Raw genomic sequence first — 15,494 nt, 5'->3', positions numbered from 1 at the left:
GGTCTTGCCGGACAATAGAAAACTGCCGTCGATTTGAATTTATTGCATAAATGGAGAGATTTAGAATTCCGTTTAATACGGAAAACGGACGTAAACGGCAAACGTACATTAACTGCTCGCCGTTTTCAGTTTCTTAATAAAATTTATAACTTTGCGTTTGCATCAAAGGCCAGAATTGTTTTGCACTACTTAGAAACCGAGGACCCTTGGGAACGAGGTTTGCTTACACGGAAGTAAACTATTCCTATACCTAGTCCTCTCTCGGTTGTGGAAAAATGGCGACCGACAAGCTGGTGCTTGTGTGTATGGTGTTTCTTGTTGTCAGAGTGAATTGTCAATTCAAAGTATGTAAAAAAATAGATGACTGTTCTTGTAAGAAGAGCAATGGTCAAATTATGAGCTTACACCGAATCGATGGCAAGCAAGGCCCTAAGTAAGTGTTGCAAGTCATTACTGTTTGCTGCTGTTTATTTGTGTTTTGCGCCCTTGCAAATGTTATGCAGCTTGTGAAATAGGTATAATGTGGGACGGCTGGTTAGCATTCCATCAGAACCCACGTAAGGAGTCAATCCAATATTCTATTAGTGTATTCGTGATTCAATGTTGTGGTGTGATCATGACTTGACATAAGTGGCATTAACGGAATTGCTCATGATCAGGTCACTGTAGTTATAATCAACTGTCACATCCTCTTTTGTCTGCATAAATTATTGTAATAAATGAAATATTTACATTTACATTACATTTACATATATAAGGTCCGTAGAATTGTTAAAATATCACACCAACCGTAAATCATTGTTTATCTTTTGATGTAGTCTCTAGGGTCATAGATTGTGACATTTCGACTGCTTAATGCAAGTCTTCATCAAGCAGTGAGCCCCGAGTTAAGGCTGGGGAGGGGGGGGGGGGGGCACTCCTCCCATATAAAAGTCATGTGAATGATCATTAGAAATTTTGAAAAGATCCCCGTTAGAAAACGTACCAGAATTCTGTTTTGTGGGTGTGGGCTGAACAATTTTTTACCCCCAAGAGGCACCAAATCAGTTGGCTGACATTTACCTCCTTTCAAATTTTTCAGCTCAATACTCTAAAAGGTACCACCATATCTCTGATGGAAGTCATTTTAGATTTTAGCACCCTAAGGGGTACCAAAACATGAATTTTAAGGCCTAAAAGGTACAACTATCACCCTAGTTACTTTTATATGGGAGTTCCCCCCCCCCCGGGGGCAATGAGGTCAACTGATTAATTAGCTCATTGGTGTGCACAATTCACAGCAATACTAAATAGTCTGACCTTTTCATTAAGTTTATCATCATCATCATCATCAAAGTCAACTTTTACAACACCTTTTGGGGGTTGGTAAACTTGCATTTGACATGTGACATCTGTTGAACATCAGTGCAGATTACTTGAAATGGCAAAAAGGAGAAATTATAGAAAGAATTGGTATCAAACTTGAATTGAAGAAGGTGTCAGTGCACAATTGGCCTAAAATGCATTTTAGATCGCTTTTGTTGTTTTAGCTCAGATTCACTGGATCTTTTGTATGTGGTCCTCAATTCCTTCAAGAAATGTTGATCCTATGTTTTATCCACTGCGGGGGGGGGGGGGGTATTCCCAAAAAAATTGGTTAGGGCTGTGCCCCCCACTTCCCAATTATGACCAAAATCTGCGATTTTTCCTACCCTATTTATGACCTGACAAAACATTTGATGCCCTATTTATGACCTGATGGTGTCTGGTCAACTTCGGTTCAAAACTCCCCTGAAGCCCAGCGCGTGACCAGAGCACATCACAAACCGTTGCGGCACGTACACGGTTGCCGTAAACATCATGAAGAAGTATCTTCTCAGAAACAAAAAAAATAACTAATTCAAGACTAGAGTGCAAAACTCGATACCCTAGTTATTACCAAAATGGCGGCAAAATGGCTAAAATCGATACCCTATTTATGACCAAAGCGGCTGAAAAACCATACCCTTTGGTGTCGCACATACCTATATAGCCCATATAAGGGAGTCACCCCCCCCCCCCCCCCCCCGGGTTAGAAGCTGAGTTAAAAGTATAAGTTGACAGTCTAGTCTCTAGTCACAAGAATTGCACAGGACTTGCAGTGCACATCAGAAAACGGGCACAATAACACAAACCTGAGATTCTAGAGCCAACAGTTTGCCATTAATAAGTCATCACTAACTGTTTGGGACTGTCTGCAACATTGTTACACATACAATGTACATGGAAACTCAACCTTTTACCGTGTCTGTATTAAGGGGTGGCTACGAGACGGGGTTCCATGGTGAAATAATTAAGAAGAAAAAATTCAGCTTTGAAGATAGTTTAATACATGTATGCCACTGACAAAATTGATTACTGACAAGAAACTCAAAAACTGACAGACAATTGTAGATCAATGAATTATCTAGTGTTTTGTTCATTAATTAACACTTTCAAACTTAGCTTTTTACCTTCTTTTAGATTCACAGGTATAAAGCAAGATGATTCAACTAGCTTAACCTTTAGCTGGAATCCTTGTACAAAATTTTCCAGCAGAACAACTTGTAAGAATGTTTTGGTAAGTTCATCATTACAAGTCATGCTTGCCAGTTGTAGTGTCTGAAATGATATTATTTATAATGTGCAGGTCCAGAAAATATCTATACTCCCCCCAATGGAAGGTTTTTGGTTTTGCACCCCCCCCCCACCTCCTCCCAGGAAATTCCAATTAGCTTCATACTTTGCTTGTAAAACTTTTGCTTTTAAGACCCCCTCCCCCTAGGAATTTCCAATGACCTTCCTTGGGGTGGGTATGGATTTTTTCTGGAACTGCACATTAACAGAAAAATCTAACTGGATAGGTTAGCTGATTTGTGACTTGGAACAATATTGAATTAAACAAAATATCCCCAAAGAAATGGAAACAACTAATGTTTAAAATGCAAGAGGATTGAATTTCCTCCATTTTTTTATTAGCAGAGCATTCCTCTCTGGCAAGTCTTTTAGCATGTATAAACGCATCGCATCTTTGGTATTTTGTATACAGTGTTATTAAGTTGGCTTGTGACGTAAACAAGCCAACTACACAAAATACCAGAGAGTTGCCAATGACTTCATACATATTAAAAGACTTGCCAAAAAGAAACGCTCTGCTAGTAGGGTAATGCCATATGAAGAGCATTTTGTTAATGTTAAGTAACTCCAGAATTAGAAAATGATGTTGATAATTAATACTGCTAAGTCCACAGTGAAAACTTTGCACTCAGGTTTTGTATACTTTGTTTTCATGTACATAAAAATTTATTGTTAACTGAACTGAAGTTGTGGTTTGATGGTTCAGTCAGTGATAAATACTTCTTTTTCTCTGCTTGTATAATGTACAGTTATGTCAATTATCAGTCACGGGCCAACTAGCATATCCAGTTGGAGACACAGTAGAGAGCTTCACTGAAAATCCAGATGGTTCCATTATTTTGGCATATCAAGTAATCAATTATGACACTTATTTAAGGTACAGTAAGTAATTAATTTGGAGTGACAAAATCTTCATATTTAAAAGCCTTGGATCATGATATTGCCTTATCAATTCACACTCTCAAAAAATATGTGAAAAGTAAATTTGGACATCCTCCAGTCACAGCACATTATAATTGTAAATTACATTAAATTTCCGAGTAATGAAATTGAAAGATTGAAGTGCTTGTTTAAAAATTATAAACTATCTTATTACATGAAATTTTCGTACCGCATTAATTTCAAAAATTTCATTATTCAAAAAAGATCGCGAAATTGAAGTGACACGAACAATAAGTATTGCGAACATATAACATTATGCAAAAATTAAGTGACTCACATTATGTCAATAATGAAGAAAGAATGAGTTTATTACCATAATTGAAACGTTTAGAAAATCATATTATTTTGTGATTATTCTGAGGCAATGTGTTGGTCCTCCTCATCACTAGTGCTTTCTGTCTCCACTGCATATACACAAATGACTCGTGAGACTTGTTTAATGGATATTGTGGTCAGTTGACTCAATAATTCATGTACACAGCATGAACTTCTTGTGGACATTGTGAGAACTTCTTTTCTGTTACTCGATCAGTTGTCATATACATGTAGACCTGCCGCTACATCTTTAGTTAATTTTGATGTTATTTTAGATGAAGTCTTTTTATCTGATTCAAGGACATGTTAAATAAATTGTGTCTTACTCAAAAACACGAAATTAAAGTGAATTCAAAATATAAAGTTTCCACAAAATCACAACATTTAAGTGCAGTTGCTAAATATGCACAATGTAAAATCGCAAAAATAAACATGTTGCGAGAATTTCATGTAATACGGTGATTAGACAATGAGTGAATAATTATTGCAAGTAATGGTAGACTCAGTGGGTATTAGCCTGGCTTATAATATGATAGAAAGTTAAAAATTCGTGTGTTGAAATTGAATATTTACGTGGCGTGTAACAAGCCCTAAACGTCTTACTGTAGTTTAGGCTTAAATTTTGGTGTTTGAGTTTAAGGAAATTATTGTGATTATATACCTTTTTTGTTGTTTGACTGTTGTAGAAAAGGCGTGATAATTTTGCAGTGTGATGACAACAAATTTCCTGGAGAGTTTACTAATTCCGGCTTTAAAGAGAAAAAAAATGGCGGTTCACAGTATGTAAGTATTTCATAAAAAGATGACCGCAATGACAATACTGTATACAATGCTTTCTTTGTCATGTTAAAATGCAGACCAGGGGAGGAAAGATTGCATGACGAGCCAAAAGAGCATCTGCAAGGGAGACTAGAAGACTGAGTACTTAATAAATAACATTTTTACCTTGACTTTAGTGTTCACAGGCAGCATTTATATTCAGCAATTTTCAGTTATGAGACTATATATATTAGTGTTAAACAGTGACAAATCTTTATAAAATCAATATTATTGTTTTTGTCTCCAACTGACTAATATTAGACTTAAAATTCAGTAATTATTTCTATTATTCAGATGCTTTTGGTTAAATTATATGTGTGTTTCAAGCCACAAATATTTTTCTCCCTAAAGAAAAGAAGAATAGCTGGATCATTAAAAGAAAATAGCAAAGAGTGTGAAGATTCCCGGCTGTTCTCAGCCATAGCCATAGATTCTGCAAACTCATGTGCTCTGTTGATCAAATCATGGTTTTTGTAGATTTCCCATTTTCATGCTGTTGTAATATTTTTAGTTGTTATCAACAGCCAGGGCCAGCCAGAAACAGTTTCCAGCTAGTCTTCAACCTTCTTTTCCTGTCTTAATTTTAGCATTTACATTTTCAGTGTAGTTCAAAAATTTTAATTTTTAATTTTGTTGTCAAAATTAGTGAAACGGCTGTCTCTGAGCGGGCAATAATGTTATGATTAGATCTGATAAAGAAAAATATAGCAGAATCAGTATTTGTGCAGGGACAGGTGAAAACAAAAGCATGGGGATGATTGCATATGAAAGAAAAAAATATACTTACTTAAAGGTAATACACATGTACTGGGGTCATATTGAGCAAAAACAATAATCTATATATAATAATATTTCTCAGTGCATTTGCTGTGTCCAACACAATCCACATCCTTACTTGCTCAACAAAGTTGCCTTCTTTCTGTTACTTTGTAGGCTTCAGTTTTAGCTCATCTCACTCTCCTCTCTCCCCTCCCAATGAAAAAAATATGCTGTACAAATTATCATCAAATGATACCTGACCAGTAAGACTAAACATCACTCTGAAAAATTCTCAACAGTGTGACCAAAAATGCATTGTATGCATACACATAGCATGCAAATGCAGGGTTATAATCTGTCAACTGAAGGTAAAAAATATGTATTTCAGTCTATACTGTCTGCATGGTCTGCAGTCTGCAGTCTACAATGGTCTGTGTGTTAACATGACCAGTGCTTTCTGGTGGCATACCATGAGCTTTCTTACAAGTGAGTTGACTTTTGACTTGTATTGCAGGTTGTTGTGTTTTGATGATATACAGAGAGAAACAATGCATAACTATTTAACTCAATCGACATTCTTCTAATACGTACTACATCATTGGATGTCCCATATCCATTTTTGCATGTGCAGGAGGAAAGCAGTCTGAAAATTGGCCCAAAGTTTTGACAAATTCCAAATTGCAAATTCCAATTTTTTTTCAGGAAACTCTCCCTAGCCAGTTAAAGTTGAAGATCGTTTCAATCACACCTCAAATCTATGTCAAGCTATAGTATACCGACCAGTTCAATTTCCAATACTTGTATGATTAGTCTTCATGTACATGTGTGATGAGGGGACATGAAGCTCAGTGACATATTACAGGGACCGTTTCCCCTGTGCGACATCCCCATTTTTATGAAAAAGGTCTGTTGGGGTGGGGGGGGGGGGAACCAAATTGTTTCCCTCACTAAATGTTGCGTGAAATATAGCCAGTTTGAATTTGTGTATCATGAACTACTGAGCAGGGAAAAGTGACCCAAACATTTTCAATGTCAAATCATGTGCACTGCTCTTGCAAGCTGTTCTCGCTCCAAAACATATTTGAACCAATCAAACCGTGTTACTCATCTGTCCCTACACTATGCCTCCTATGCAGACAAAGGGACTTGCACCAGCTTCATGTCCTTGCTACATGTCCCGTAGTGTGTTCGGACCTTAATGTGGCAAAGTTGGGGCAAAGCTATGGGAGTGTCCAAGGGACCAAGGCCACCTATGAATCTTATTCTCAGGGAGAATAATGCCTTGGGCAGGCCATCTGATAGGGTGCGATAAAAAATCTGAAATTGTGCTATATTTTCAGGGTAGATTGTGCGATAAGGAAGGACTATTATGCCGTAAATTATGCAAATTATGCGATTTTTCCCTCAACTATTTTAAGCTTGTTTTCCCAGGATTCTGAGATTCTTTTATTCTGCTCTAGCGACGATTTTTTCGTAAATGAACAAAAAATAAGCAATTATGAGTGAATTGGGATATAAAAATTTAATTATGACACATACAGTACCGTGCAATGTAAGTTGACAGTCCCTCGAAACTCGAACTTTGTGACTCAATCCTCGAAACTCAAAAGCTTCGAGTATCGAGGCGCGAGTCGAGTGCATCGAGTTTCGAGGCAGGGAAACAAAGGACTTTTCACGTGATTAGTTTTTCACACGTCTTATTCGAGGCTACAGTTCGGTACCTTTCTACAGGAACCAACTCTGCGAGACAGCCAACTGTTGGAGCGATGTGCGCACGTGTATGATCGAGCTGGAAAGAGTTTGCTCTTTAAGCATTTTCTCGGTTTCTTGCCGATTACAACCGAAAGTATTGAGCGTTTTTAATCAAGAAAATGCTGTTGGGAGCCAAATATTTCCCTCTAAGCCCATGGGCCCCAACATTCTGGAACAGCCACTGGGTTTATCAGGTTCTTCAGAGATACAATGAATTCTGGTCATCCTTTCCAATTATCTCCTCCACCTATCTCAAGCAATTTCTTGGAATAGTTGTGCAGTTTTGTAACAGGCAAGGATATAATTGCTCCCAGGTATTGTTTGACTACACATAATTAACCCAGTCACTTACCAAGTAACTTTTTCCCTCCTGTCTTGATTAATGTTAAACTTTAGACACTGAAAGTTGGGTGATGTAACTGGTGGGGGTAGACTTTTCACATCCGTTTTCGTGGGAGTCGAGTCACTCTTTTGGTGCATAAGAAGACGACTTGAGGCAAGTCTAGGTGGGAGGAACAGGCTGAGCAAATGAAAGGGATTTAGCTTTTTTACGGAGAGTGTTTGGTGGAAATTCCTTCCTGTTAAAGTCATATTATTAATTGCACAGTCGATCTACACTTAAGTCTGCCATGAAAAGGCTTTTTCCTGTTCAGTTCTGCATGTGGTTTTATGCAGTCCGTCATTGCTGATTTATCGTTGTTGTGTTATATTCAAATTGTGCAGCAAATACTATTAATGTTTGTTAAATACACCTGGGTCCCGTTGTTCGAAAGCTGATTAACGCTAATGCCCGATAAAAAGTTAATCAAGATTTGATCTCGTGCGTTGAAAATGCTTTTATAAGCTAATTTGAAGCCATTGGTAAAGAGAAGCCCAAGTTTAAACTGAGGAACAAAAATATTTTTGAAGAATCTTTATTGATTAGTGGTTAAACTCGAACCAAAGTGCACGTTAACCCAGGATTGGCTTAATCGGGCTTTGAACAACTGGGCTCTGTTGCTTAGCTAGTGCTGCCAATGTTGTCATGAGGTACATACTCATTATGTATGGTGTCTTTTGTTTTCAAGGAGGCGACATTTGCTTCTAAATGTGTGTGTGATGGTGGATGTCCTCCTGGTGAAAATGGATCTGAAGGAAGTAAAGGGCTGAGCACAGGCAGTATTTTACTGATAGTGTACGTATTTAAACTAGTCTGCCGTGTGATATCTACTGATATCAACTTTGCTGAATAACTTACCTTTAAGGATTTGTCACAATGCTATTATGTAATGGGCCCTTTGCAGCTATCGGTCACATGGTACAAAAAACACCTTGCTGGAGAGCAAGCTACGCACTGGGACATCCAAATCAAAGCGACCTCATCCAGCCAATTTAAGGTTTCAGTTTTGCCTAAATGTACACTGCTCATAAAACATGTTTGCGATTCAACCTCAGAGAGTACGTATATCAAAAAGGTAGTCTAGTGTGTAGGCCGCGTAGCTTTCTTGGGAAGAAGTGTGAAAGACTCGTAGAATGAACGTGTACGTAGTGTTATGAGCGTTGTAAAGTCTACTGTGTGATTTCAGTACACGTGCTTTTAGCAAAGTCAAAACACAGTGACAGGGCACCTAACCTGTCTCAGGAAATAGGAGATAGACAACCAACCAAGTTAATGTAAAGTTAACTTTTTTTTTGCTATTTTCATCGTTTGAGGCGCGGCTCTGGCCAAGGTTGTAACATTACAAAAGGAAATCGCCTAAGAGAACCCGCATTTAGCTTCGATTACAAAATCACTATCTAAATCATTGCAAACTAGTGATCTACTAAATCAAAATCTAAAATATTAGCTGCACAACACAATAGAGACAATAAGAGACTTAAACCGCTCCAACTGAAAAACCTCTGACACCCAGGTGGGGGTTATAAAATCCTTTCTTCACGGTTGGTGTTGCACAATGTGATGTGTGTGCGACCAAAAGTGGCCCAGTAACAAAACCTGGATTTCTTTTCAGCTCCTCTTCCACTAAAATGGACTTTCGTCCGAAACATTACTATCAATGTCTATTATCCTTTTTGTATCATTTTCACGTCACTCCAGGTTTTGTTTACAATTTTGGTTGTCTTCTGCACTGGACACAAAACAGAAGACTAATCAAGTGTTTCAAACAGCAGTCTTAATTGATCTTCCCACAGGAATCTGTTCAGTTTTCTTCTTTTTTTTTTTTCATTTTTTTGCAGGTTTATTCCGTTGATTTTCATTTATTTTATAGCTGGTTTATTATACAACAAATATCAAAAGGGTGTTAACAGCTTTCCTGAAATGATTCCGAATCATTCCTTTTGGAGCGACTTGCCGTTTTTGGTTAAGGTAAGTAATCAACAATAGATAACACTGTAAAGTTTCCAAAGTGACAACCCCTCAAAAGAGGCGACCCCCGAAAGAACGGTAACAGAAAGTAACGACCCTCTGAAGTTAACGAACCTGACTGCACAGGAAAGCAAAGTGCCCTAGACTGCAAAGAAAACTGCCTGGATAAAGTTTGATCACAACTTTTAATGGAGAAATTTACCCTATCAAAATCTTTTTAAGAATTATACCTTATGGAAAGCTTTTTCATATTCGGCATGATTGGTCCGTGTACAAGTTTTCTGGCGTTTTAGTACACTGTAGTATTCGCTACTCAAAGTTGCAAACCGACTTAAAGACGGTGCTTCCTTGTACTATTGCGCATACGTTCTGCGCATCTCGGAATAGTCCGACAAACTCTGATTTCTTAAGGACGCCGCGTAATATTGCGTGGTTTCGGAAATAATTTAGCCTACGTGCAGCCGTACCCCAAGTAGGCTAGAGATAATTAAGCTTCAATTGAAAAAATTTCTATACATTATACACTTAATGTAATGTTCCCGAGGGAAACAGTTAGTTTTGTTTTTGAGTACTGACGTTCGTCTTTGGAAACATCAGGACCCGAGGGAAAACAAAACCAGCTAGTTTCGCGAGGGACCATACATTAAGTGCTTTGTTATATATTTAGACTTTCCCTTCAACAATCACAGCAAAACAAACAAACAAACAAACAACTGAGAGGGCAACAACTGCGGAATTGCATCCCGGTCGGGATACATTTGTATTTGATCAGGGGCGCGTGACCAAGAATCAACCAATCACAGTGCTCGTTTTGTTGAGTGAGAGGCTAGGTATATAACAATGTTATATGTTTTACAGCTGTTTGAAATTATTGTTGCTTAATTGTCTCGGTATAATGCATGGTTTCTCCTAATTTACTTTTTGGATTCCAACAACCCTTGCTATGATATGCTTTTCCCGTTTAGTTCATAAACTTTTTCTCTAGCTTTAGCTATTTACGCGTAGGTATATAACTAAGTTGTAACTCTGTGTTTTAATAAAGTGTTGTTGTTTTTGTTTGTTTTTGTTTGAATTCAGTAGTGGGAAAAGCTGGTGACGTAGGCCAACTGTGGATTGTTTTTTCCTCACAGAATTCTCGGATCTTTCCTTATACAGATTGAAACGTTTAGAGATTTTTCCATCGGTAAGATAATTGAAATTGTCAAGCAAGACTGAAACAAATTTTTTTAATTTGCATTTCTTTCAGGACGGATGTGTCTTCACATTTCAAGTTATTGCTGTTTGTTGCAATAGTTTGTGTATAAAAATCAAAGGCGATTCCTACGCCAAAATATAATCACCTAACAAGACTGTAATTCATTAGTTAGGCGAGTTTTATCATTTTAAGGGAACCTCCACTTTTACAAAAAGTTGACATTAACCTTTTTTGGAAATAATAGATTTAGAATCACGCTTATGCCAAACGGCAAACGTGAGATACGCGTTTATGTTTTCTTGAAGAAATTGGTGCTTAGATGAGAGTAGTGCAAAATAATTCTGTTTGATGCTAACGCAAAACTACCAAATTTTACTAAGAAACTGGAAAAAGCGAGGGCTAGTTGTAGGACAAACATGGTAACTTGGTCATTTTTGCCGTAAACATAATTCTAAATATTTCTAATGTCTTCATTCCAAAGCTTAATTGAAAAAGTGGAGACACCATTTCATTGTACTAGAAAAATGATTATCATCAATTTTCACTTTTCAAATTTTGTAGCGCGCGTGACGTCATACGGTTGTCGCTATTGTCAGGAAGCAAAAGTTCTTTTGTGTGAAATAAAAGGGCAACGTATGACATCACGAAACCCGTAGGCGATTAAAAAATCTCATTTTGTTGAGATATATCCAGAAATGGACTTTTATGAGATGCATGAACTGTTTGATAGACATCACAAGGTGTCCCGTTACCTTAATTCCTCCTAAAACACAAATAATTCTGTCGAACATGCAGTCACATGAAAATGACAAAAATGAGTCCCGTAATTCTGGATTAGGTGCGTTTCTGGACATAAGTGACTATGAATGTTAAAGATAAACTTACAAAACCTCGCGGTGAGGAAAAAAGGTGGAATGAGCTTGCGGAATGGTATGTGCCATAATTATAAAGAAATAAATTAACTGAAGAGCACGTCCTGTTTTCGCGCCAATTTTATAAGAGCAGCAGTTTTTTCCATGTTGCGGACTCTAGCCGAATATTAAACAACTAAACATTAGATCCAACAGCATCAAAACAACAAAGTGCGCAGCATCAAAAAGCTGCTGCTCTTATAGAATTAGCGCGAAAACAGGACGCGCTCTTCATTTAATTTATTCCCCGCATAAATCGTATTTCGCATAATTGTGCCATTCCGCACGTCATGCCACATCCCATTCCGCAAACTCATTCCGCGTCTTACCCTCACCGTTATACTGCAAGCCATAAATAAATATTATTTCAAAACAAAGTGAACTGTTCTTCCACTCAAATTAGAAGCTATATATCTGTTATATTCATCAAATCCGGCTTAGAGCTCATGAGCTTTAGTTTGGTTTTCCATTTCTTTTACATGGAATATTTGGCACAAATAGGATTTATATGTTTCATGCCGATTCACGTGTATTATCTTAAGTTGTAAGTCACGTTCCATCTTATCTCTTATGTAACAATATCTTTGCCATTTGGAAAATTTTTCCATTAATTAAATCTTTAGTAACAATTCCATATATAGTTTATCTGGTATATTTTCTGGGAGAGGCCCAGTCAGGCGCCAAGGACAGGCCACGTTATAGTGCCATCTGGCTTTCTCTCCACTGCCATTCTGACTTGATGTCCGACAAGTGTGTGTTTTCATTTGAATGCCCGCCTCCTCCCCACGCCTTTCCCCGATTTCTTTGATTGTAGTCATTTCGTGCGCGTTTTGTTTGCCCTCACCTTTACTGGTCCAGTGACCATTTATACTCATACATAAATTGTCATTGATAAACATTATTTTTCTATTAAAGCGGCTTTAGGGAATTCCCCATAGCCATTAACTCCATGACGTGGTGATTGATTTTTATCTGATCAGCAAACGAGCTCGATCAATGTAGCACTAAACAAATAGCAACAATTTATAACCAAGTTGATAGCAAGGCATGAAAACATGAAAACTTTTCTTGCACTTTTTTACCACTCAACATATCTCGGCTGTCCATTTGTTAGGCTCAGTGCAAGTTTCCTGTCCACATCAATGGACAAAACGGAATTCACTGCGTATTATAAATTTGATTTCTTTTTCCTTTCTCATGAAAATAACTTTCTTCACAACTGTTCTTCCAATCGGCTTTTAATGTAGTTGAAAGCAAATTAAACACATCTTAGCATGAACTTAATGGAACGGTTGGGACAAAAGTGTCTTAATGGCGGCTTAGCTTTGACATTTGTAAGCATAAACAATTTTATTTTTGGGATGGTGTTTCTGAGCAACAGCCAGCGAAAAGGAACAGAAACGTGTTAAAGATGGCCATTGCTATCGTGTCAGGGTTTGTACTGTGCTTGATACCCTTTGTTGAAGGAACGTTTGCGGGGGATTAGCCGGGTTCACTTCAACAAAGATCAACAGCTTTTTCAGTTGTTCGTCTTTATTATTCTGACAAGAGTTCAGCTTACTCTGCTCAACAATCACTTCTCTACTAAAACTAGATGGCACCCATTTTTATACTGACTCGACAACCATCTGCTTAACGCAAACTAAATCTTACGCAAGCCTTCTGTGATTGGCTGCAAGAAACTTATTTGCATCCGTGCCTTCGATCTATTAGTCAAGTCAAAGACATCTTTCTAGAGAAATATCACCATGAAACTTGAGTTGTCCAGTCAATACAAAACAGGGAGACCAATATAAAAATTACAAGGTTCAGACTTATACAATCAGGTTTCACAAAGATAATCTGAAAAACACTAAAAGTTGTTGTTTAAAAATTGAACAAGAAGTCGATTCGTTGAAGGTGTTAGCCTTCTTCATCGAAGATGATTGGTTAAAAGTTTCCATAAATTAAATGAGTACGTGGTCAACAAAATCGAAAGCTCGAATTATACATTCAGTACGTGGCTAATAGCAGAACAACAACAATGGATATTTATCTTCACAATCACCCTAAGACCATAGTATTTACTTTCAAAAACACCCTAAAATAACAGCCATTATTATTTAGATATATTTATCTTTAAAATGAACATCAACTACCATGAATTCGGTAAAAGAACCTAAGAAAATCTACCAAAATTGACTAAAAATAAGAACAGTAACAATTTCCTGGAATAAACTGTCGAAAGGTCAAGTTGAGGAAAAACTTATAAAACGTAAGGTAAACAAGGTGTTATCTTTTGTAGAAAACGTAATTGAAATTATCTTTACGATCACAAGTGGAAACATACAGCTGTTCATACCGAATTCATGACAGGAGAATTTATACATTAATCACACATTAAGAACATCTAAGTCGAACTACATGCAAGGTATTATTTCTAGAGAGCTGCATAACGAGTCAACTGGTCTTTTCCTGATATTCCTCAAACCAAAATATAATTTGTAATAAGTCCAAACACCAAATAAAATTCCTTTAACTATTTTAACCCCAAATAATAGCGTTGTAAATATTTTTCATCATTGTCAATTTTTATCATCTAACAACTTTAGTTTTGCCAACTTACTATTGTACATTGCACGGGACAGTTCTTTGCTTTGTAGCTTGTCTATCTATTGGTGTATTACCCATTTTATGGCTGTCTCAAATTGTGCCATCAATCCTTGCATCTGTTTCATTTACTGTTCAAACTATCGCGGAGCTCTAAAGAGACTCCTCAAATGTTTCCACGGTCCAGCGAAAAGTAAATAATTTCCCAAAGCTCCCGTCGTAACCCAGTAGCCAACAGTTCGTAAAACGTCGCCCCCTCCCACCCTCCCCGCAAAAATTGTCAATATTTATATGGCGCAAATTCAACTATACAGTTTTCAAATGCACCTCACATATATGAGCAAATATCTAAAAAAAAGAGCAAGGCTGATTTCACGGTCAGGGAAGTATATTTTTCAATATTTCGAAAGGCATGGCCTTTCTTCTTCAGGGTATGTTTGAGGCTGACCCTGTGGCAAGATACGTTACAATTTTAAACAGTTACAATAGATACCTGAAAAAAGGCTAAAGTTACATGAACAAAAAAGGTTACAATTTGAAATTTGAAAATACAACTGGTAAATAGGTATAAGCAAAATAGTTAACGTTACAACGTGGAAGACGAAAACAAAATAGGTCACAATGAGTTCATTACATAACTTAGGAAGATGAAGGAAGACGGAAAAAATGTTCAAGTCCCACCTCTCCTATTAAGACCTAAGGGTTCAAGAGGTATGCCTCTCTAGCTTTGCGTACACTGTCACGATTAGATTTGATGAGTTCGAGAGGAATTAGTAGCATGTCAGAAGCGTTATGGTCGTTAGAAAGAAAATGTTCTGAAACTGTAGTGGGTTTGGAAATGTTTGTTTGTTTGTCAACTGGTCTGCGGTGTTCGTTAAAACGGTCTTTAAGTCGTTGTTTTGTTTCTCCTATGTATTATTTATGGCAGTGGTTGCAGTGTACCATGTAAATAACGTTTTTAGAGTTACAGTCTATATGATGAGTAATATGTCTAGTTTCGCCGGTAGAATGAACTGTGTAGCTGGTACGTCCGTCTGTTATGTAGTTGCAAGTTAAACAGTTGTCCCCACATCGAAAAGATCCATGGGGTAGGTTGTTTTGTGTGGGATTACGTAGTTTGGCGCTAACAAGTAAATCACTCAGGTTGTTGGTCCGTTGGAAGGCAACAAGAGGTGTGGCTTTGAAAACGTTGGTGCCGCGGGGAGATGAAGAGAGGATGTTGAAGTGTTTG

At 37.4% G+C, this 15,494-nt stretch overlaps 1 protein-coding gene across 1 annotated transcript; it reads left to right on the top strand.

Moving 5' to 3' along the window:
* The first annotated feature begins 239 nt into the window (after window positions 1-239).
* Window positions 240-11,698, top strand: LOC146486292 (cation-dependent mannose-6-phosphate receptor-like). Its single transcript, XM_085100086.1, has 7 exons — window positions 240-433; window positions 2,482-2,578; window positions 3,384-3,511; window positions 4,578-4,674; window positions 8,289-8,395; window positions 9,439-9,568; window positions 10,815-11,698. Exons 1-7 carry the CDS (start codon window positions 276-278, stop codon window positions 10,902-10,904), a joined length of 807 nt encoding a protein of 268 aa, XP_084956212.1. The 5' UTR covers window positions 240-275; the 3' UTR covers window positions 10,905-11,698.
* The last annotated feature ends 3,796 nt before the right edge of the window (window positions 11,699-15,494 follow it).

The sequence above is a fragment of the Pavona decussata genome, unplaced genomic scaffold (genome assembly GCF_977016875.1).
Source record: "Pavona decussata unplaced genomic scaffold, jaPavDecu1.1 SCAFFOLD_21, whole genome shotgun sequence".
Classification (NCBI taxonomy): Eukaryota; Metazoa; Cnidaria; class Anthozoa; order Scleractinia; family Agariciidae; genus Pavona; species Pavona decussata.
This window is presented reverse-complemented; position numbering and strand designations above follow the sequence as displayed.

Coding starts and splice junctions, on each gene's coding strand:
- LOC146486292 (XM_085100086.1), top strand. CDS start 276: ATGGCGACCGACAAGCTGGTGCTTGTGTGTATGGTGTTTCTTGTTGTC. Junction 434..2,481: donor GATGGCAAGCAAGGCCCTAA/GTAAGTGTTGCA, acceptor ACCTTCTTTTAG/ATTCACAGGTATAAAGCAAG. Junction 8,396..9,438: donor GGCAGTATTTTACTGATAGT/GTACGTATTTAA, acceptor ATTTTTTTGCAG/GTTTATTCCGTTGATTTTCA.